Source organism: Salvia splendens, chromosome 2 (genome assembly GCF_004379255.2).
Source record: "Salvia splendens isolate huo1 chromosome 2, SspV2, whole genome shotgun sequence".
NCBI lineage: Eukaryota > Viridiplantae > Streptophyta > Magnoliopsida > Lamiales > Lamiaceae > Salvia > Salvia splendens.
Window position 1 is genome coordinate 42,162,626 of NC_056033.1, and position 6,717 is coordinate 42,169,342.

Sequence of the window (6,717 nt, forward strand, 5' to 3'; positions counted from 1 at the left end):
ACGTGCAGTTTTCGATTGAAGTATGCTGTTGCTGCAGAACTGAAAAACCTAATTTAGGAAGTTGGCAAAACAAGAGAGATTAAGCTTTAGAGAGAGAGAGATTAAAAAATATTTTAATTAGAGGGGTTTTAACTTTTAAGAAGGATTGGATTATTTAATTAGTGGAAATGAAGACATTAAAAGGGTCAAAATTGTGCAACTGTTTCTCGCATTCCACGTCAACATTCAGGCATGCCACATAGGATACTTAGTTGCCGGAAAACACCTGGTTGGGTCAATTTGGGAGATACCAGCGACCCGTCAAAGTTGGTGACTTTATACGCCAATTTTATAGGTAGTAGAAAAAACCGAAATTCGGGCAAAGTTGATGACTTTTAAGGCAGTTATCCGTAAAAATAACCACTCTTTAACACACATTTTCTTTAAATTTCAAATTTTATCACGTGGGCCCCACAAAGCACTCAATTTTATACCTATATAAAATGAAAATTTAAAAAATATTATAAAATTTAGAATTTAGTAAAACCTCATAATGTATCATTCACACTTTAAAAAATATAATAAAATCAGAATTTTATAAAATTCATAGTTTTATAAATAATTAACTCTAACAATTAATTCAAAAACACCCCTTCAAATATATACTTATAAATTGAAGATTAAAATAACCACTCTTTGACAAAAAAATTTCTTTCAAAATAAAATTTCAGTATGTGCGTGTGTGGGGCCCCACAAAGCACTCAATTTCATGCCTATATAAACACCATTCTTCACTCAAACACACAAAACTAATCCAAATCAAGAGAAAAAAGAAAAAACCTTCCAAAGCCAAGAAAAAAAACTCACACGCACACAAAAAAAAATGGGCACCGCCGATCACGTAGACCCTTACTACAGCGGCGCCACCGCGGGGCACCGCGTGGAGATCCCGCCTCGACAGCCGTTCTCGACGTCGCTGAAGAACACCCTGAAGGAGACATTCTTCCCGGACGACCCCCTCCGCCAGTTCAAGAACCAGCCTCCGCGGCGGCGGCTCCTCCTCGGGCTGCAGTACGTCTTCCCGATCATCGAGTGGGGCCGCCATTACACTCTCGGCTTCTTTAAAGCCGACCTCATCGCCGGAATCACCATCGCCAGCCTCGCCATTCCTCAGGGAATCAGCTATGCCAAGCTTGCCAATTTGCCTCCAATTCTTGGCCTTTGTGAGTGTTATACTTTTGTCTTTTTTTGGGGATTCTGTTACAGACTCTAATGTCCCACGTCAGCTGTGTCTTAAAGACACACCTGACGTGTGAGGGACCACGTACTAGTAATTTTTTTTAGATGAGTTCTTATGTTTGGTCTGTATTTGTGGTGTAATTAATGTGTAGATTCAAGCTTTGTTCCGCCGTTGATCTACGCAATAATGGGGAGCTCGCGGGACTTGGCCGTCGGGACAGTGGCTGTCGCGTCGCTCCTGACGGCCGCCATGCTCGGGGAAGTCGTCGACCCGCAGCAAGACCCCCAGCTCTATCTCCATCTCGCCTTCACGGCAACTTTCTTCGCCGGCCTCTTCGAGGCGGCCATGGGCATTTTCAGGTATGTATTTGCATGTTACATCTCAAATCATAATATATTATATGCCATGTGATTTGATACAAGTACAACAGAAAAAAAAAAAGAATTTGGATTTATTCGTAATTATTTCACATTGAAAAATTTGGACACATAAGTCCGTGTAAGATTTTTTTATTATCGTATTTGGTATAATTTCACTAGATTTTTTCATCGTGCCATAATTGCAAACAAATTTTAAGTATATAGTTTTTCACTTTATTTCTAAAACCATCACGCGGACTATAATTTGATCAAATTTCATCGTTTTTAAAACTTTAATTTGTGACAGGCTAGGGTTCATTGTGGATTTTCTATCACATGCAACAATAGTAGGATTCATGGCAGGAGCAGCAACGGTTGTGATTTTGCAACAATTGAAAGGTGTTTTAGGGCTTGAACATTTTACTCACAAGACTGACGTCATCGATGTATTGCATTCTATTTTCACACAAACTCACGAGGTATAATTCTAATTTTATACTCCATTTTATTTTCTCTCTCCTCAATTATGTACTAGTAGTATGCCCATATTTCTTCTGTGTGTGGATGGAATTTGTCATTGGAAAAGAAAAAAAATTGTTTGCTAGTAAATGTTTGTCTAGTTAAATTAGTCTTTGCCTTTTCTTCCTTTTTCCCTTTTCTATTGGGTTGGTGGATAAAGAGGAACCTTAGCAAAAGGAATTATTAATTATTAGATGTTGCTTAGTTAGGATTATTCATTAATTTTCATTAAATGATTAAATGATTTTGGATAAACTTAACATATTCTTTAAAAAAAAGCGTCAATGACTATTAATATTGGATAGTGATAAGTTATGGCACAAATCTTTTCTCATTAATGGGTCGAGTGAATATACTCTTGTCTACAGAATCACTTAATTAGGATTATCTTTGATATATTCTTGGCCGATTTGAGAGATTAATCGAGGGATTTTATTCAATTAGGCTTAATGAATTTATTCTTGAAAATCAAATTAGATATCTCTCCTTATCTCAACTTTAAAATCCGACCATTTGTCCGGTATATCTCACCATATATTTATCAATTTGTGTTAAAATGAATATTCACTTTGTGCACGTCACGGCTCTAGAAAATGACTTTTCAATTCTGGAAAATTCAATGATGTTTTTATTTTATTTTATTTTATTTTATTTTATTTTATTTATCATTATACAAAAAATTGGCCCTACAGTATTGATGATTTAGATGAGTCCATGAATTGGGAATGTCGAGGTCATTCGTGGTATTTGTGATTTGTTTTTTATTTCATAATAATTTTACCTAGTTTTATATCATTTTTTTTCTCACTATGACTATGGTAATTTGCAGTGGAGATGGGAAAGTGCTCTATTGGGATTTGTTTTCCTATTCTATCTCCTAATTTCGAAATACTTTGTAAGTTCATCTCTCAACTTAATTTCTACTATTATATGCAGTACTTATATGATTATATCATGCCCAAAATAAATTATTGATAGGATGTTCTACCAAAACTAAATTGACAACAAAGTCAAGAAAAAAAAGAATCACGTGACCTCGTAAGGGGGCCCACACACCAAGAACTCTTCAATTATTTCTACACTAAAAGTTTGTTTAATTAGTCCTAACAAATTCCCTCATGTTCAAACCCAACTAATTAAAGGTTGATCAAGATTAACTTTAACCTTTTTTTTGGTAGAAATGTCAAACAATTGCTATTTTCAGTCTTCTTCCGAGAAACTAGTCAATTAGCCTTGTCATGATCCCACTTTTCCATTACTTTTTAAAAGGGAAATTAGTAGTAACAATTATTTATTTTGTTTACTAATTAATGCAGAGCAAGAAGAGGCCAAATCTATTCTGGGTATCGGCAATGGCTCCATTAACATCAGTGATATTGGGAAGCATTCTTGTGTACTTGACCCATGCTGAAAAGCACGGGGTCCAAGTGGTGAGTCATTCCTCTTATTACAAAATAAACGCAAAAGTAATCATGAATATAAATGAAATAAATAAAGGAATTATTTATCCGGGTTGATGCCAAATTATGTCTAATAATAGTCTTCGTGAAACATCTTGTATTTCGAAAATGATATTTTCATAAATATATATACCAACAATGATTCTTGCATCGAGCGTTGGGCATTTACTATAGTTTTATGTCACATGATGACAACTTGATTAATTTAATTAGGAAGGTATATGTAAGAACAAAAGGATGTTGAAGTTGAAATTTGGCAATGTGCGAGGACATGTCTAGGACAAAATTAATATATTGATTGTTTTTACATGGATTTTTTTAAATAATGCAGATAGGACATTTGAAGAAGGGGATAAATCCACCTTCATTTATGGATCTCAACTTTGATTCAAGATATCTACCCACAGCAATCAAGACTGGCATCATCACGGGCATCATTTCGATGGCGGTAAGTATACATACATAAATTTGTCGAATATCGGGGTGCGGGTGCCCACAATGTCGGGTGCGGGTACCCAATTTTGAAACCCTTTGGATCACTTGTTATTGATGTGACTTTAAAATGGCCTAGTAAAATAGTGCATCAAGATAGCAACTTGACTGACTTAAAGTTCCCTATTCTTCTATAGCAACTTGACATTATAAGTACATATTTCGATTGTAAATTCTAAATTGAATTTAATTATCACTTTCTATTTTAATGAAATACTAATAAATTATTTATGTTTATGTTTGACAGGAGGGTATGGCAGTGGGGAGAAGCTTTGCCATGTTCAAGAACTATCACATTGATGGAAACAAAGAAATGATTGCTTTTGGAATGATGAACATTGTTGGTTCTTGCACCTCTTGCTATCTTACCACAGGTAAATTAATTATACCAATTTGGATTAATTAAATACGAGACATAACATGAAAATTAACAAACCCGAATTCTACAATGATTACGATTTTTATTAAGGTGGGCTCGAGCCCACCCAAACCCGAGAAATTTCTATGTTGATTTTAATTTGTGGTTTATTGTTGTGGAATTTGAAAACAGGGCCGTTTTCGAGGTCGGCGGTGAACTTCAACGCGGGTTGCAAGACGGCGGTGTCGAACATAGTGATGGCGGTGGCGGTGATGGCGACATTGTTGTTCCTAACGCCGTTGTTCCATTACACGCCACTAGTGGTGCTAGCGGCGATCATTGTGGCGGCGATGCTTGGCCTCATCGACTACGAGGCAGCGATGCATTTGTGGCACGTGGACAAATTCGACTTTCTCGTGTGCATGGCCGCCTACGTCGGCGTCGTCTTCGGCAGCATTCAGATCGGACTCATGCTCGCGGTAATTAACCACACAACACTTTTGTTTTTTTTTAAAAATTTTTAATAATTTATTTCGATTAATAATGATTAATTATACTTTGATAATGACTGCAGATTGGACTTTCCATAATTAGGGTTTTGCTTTTTGTGGCAAGACCAAGAACATTAGTTCTTGGGAATCTTCCTGGCTCTAAGGAGTATAGAAACATCGATCATTATGAGAAAGCTCAAAGTATCCCCGGAGTTCTAATTCTTGAAATCGACGCTCCCATTTACTTTGCTAATTCCAACTACTTGAGAGAGAGGTAAAAAACTAAACAAATTTAGGAAAATGAGCATGTTTCCTTATGGTTAGGAAATAAACGTAGATAATCATGGACATTAACGAAAAGAGTACGAATTATTTATACAGCTTGATACGATGTGTCTGAGGCGATGCCAAACTAGAGATTTTATTATATAATTTACAATGACAAAGTGAATACATATAGACAAAAAAACGAACTAAGAAGCGGTCGTGTATTGATTAACTAGCTTTCAGACTCGATACTCAACACTACGTTGTTTTTTTCAGGATTATAAGATGGATCGACGAGGAAGAAGAGAGGATCAAAGCCTCCGGTGAGGCTGGATTGCAGTACGTTGTGCTCGACATGAGTGGTAAGTATATATAATGAAATTTGAGCAAAATTCAATTTTAGGGAACTTATTTGTGATTTAAATTGATTTGATTTGATTGATTGATAAAAATGTAACCTTTTCAGCGGTGGGAAACATTGATACAAGTGGGATTAGCATGATGGATGAGATTAAGAAGATTATTGATCGGAGAGGGCTCAAGGTAAGTAATATCTACATACTATAATTTAATTAGTGAATAAATTAAATTAAGGTGAACTAATCCAATTTGAATAAACAGTTGGTAGTGGTGAATCCGGTGGCGGAGGTGATGAAGAAGCTCGATAAATCGAAGTTTCTAGAAACATTGGGACAAGAATGGATCTTCTTGACGATCGGAGAAGCTGTGGGAGCCTGTAATTACATGCTTCACACGTGCAAGCCACAAGATTCTGAGAAATATAGCAATAATGTTTGAGACAATGTATGTATGACGAAGAGGTTGTATGTGAGAAGGCAAATTCTTCCCCTGCTTGTATCATGTGTGTATTCGATTGCTTCCTAAATTAATTAACAAGAAATCGGGTTGATTTCCCATTGTTTCTCTCATTGACTTTTTCTAGTATCGATTGTAGTAGTTCATAGGAAATTAGTATGCTATGGTCCTAGTATAATTATGAAAACCATATGTTCGATGAGAATCTTTTTTAATGTGAGAATTATTTCAATTCTTGGACTGTGAAAACCAGGAGTGGCGAAACAAGTACCCGCACCCGAAATTAGCCTTGGCACCCCATTTGGTCTCCAGTCTGATCTATTTTTTCGGGTAGTTGAATATCTGATACGGGTATCTTAACTTGACTAATTGGGTACCCGAATATTTGAAATGGTGCCGATATATTATCAATACAGATTATTGAGGATTAAATGCTTGTGTGGGATACTAAACTACTAGGCTTATAGTGATTAATTTCTAATTAAAAAACACTATAAACAGATAATCATATATTAATCGGGTAACCAGTATAACAGACACACGACATATCCTAATTCATACTCCCCCTGTCCCATTAAAAGTGAAACGATTCCTTCTGGGTTGTCCTATTAAAAATGAAACGTTTTCTAAAATAGAAATAACATCAACTTTACTCTTTCACATCTCTTGATATGCCATCTCTTTGTTAATTCACAAAATAACCCTATATAATTTTCCATGCCAAAACCCATAAGTT

At 35.8% G+C, this 6,717-nt stretch overlaps 1 protein-coding gene across 1 annotated transcript; it reads left to right on the plus strand.

Annotated features, from left to right (window-relative positions):
- Positions 1 to 796: 796 nt before the first annotated feature.
- LOC121792950 (sulfate transporter 3.1-like) lies at positions 797 to 6,094 on the plus strand. Its single transcript, XM_042191098.1, has 12 exons — positions 797 to 1,202; positions 1,371 to 1,578; positions 1,886 to 2,057; positions 2,927 to 2,992; positions 3,414 to 3,527; positions 3,889 to 4,005; positions 4,297 to 4,423; positions 4,600 to 4,886; positions 4,982 to 5,172; positions 5,442 to 5,527; positions 5,632 to 5,708; positions 5,787 to 6,094. Exons 1-12 carry the CDS (start codon positions 863 to 865, stop codon positions 5,961 to 5,963), a joined length of 1,962 nt encoding a protein of 653 aa, XP_042047032.1. The 5' UTR covers positions 797 to 862; the 3' UTR covers positions 5,964 to 6,094.
- The last annotated feature ends 623 nt before the right edge of the window (positions 6,095 to 6,717 follow it).

What these genes read in the sequence shown, in the direction of transcription:
- LOC121792950 (XM_042191098.1), top strand. Translation starts at nt 863, where the DNA reads ATGGGCACCGCCGATCACGTAGACCCTTACTACAGCGGCGCCACCGCG. An exon ending in TCCTAATTTCGAAATACTTT is followed by an intron (nt 2,993 to 3,413) that starts GTAAGTTCATCT and finishes TAATTAATGCAG; the next exon opens with AGCAAGAAGAGGCCAAATCT. An exon ending in CGTTGTGCTCGACATGAGTG is followed by an intron (nt 5,528 to 5,631) that starts GTAAGTATATAT and finishes TAACCTTTTCAG; the next exon opens with CGGTGGGAAACATTGATACA.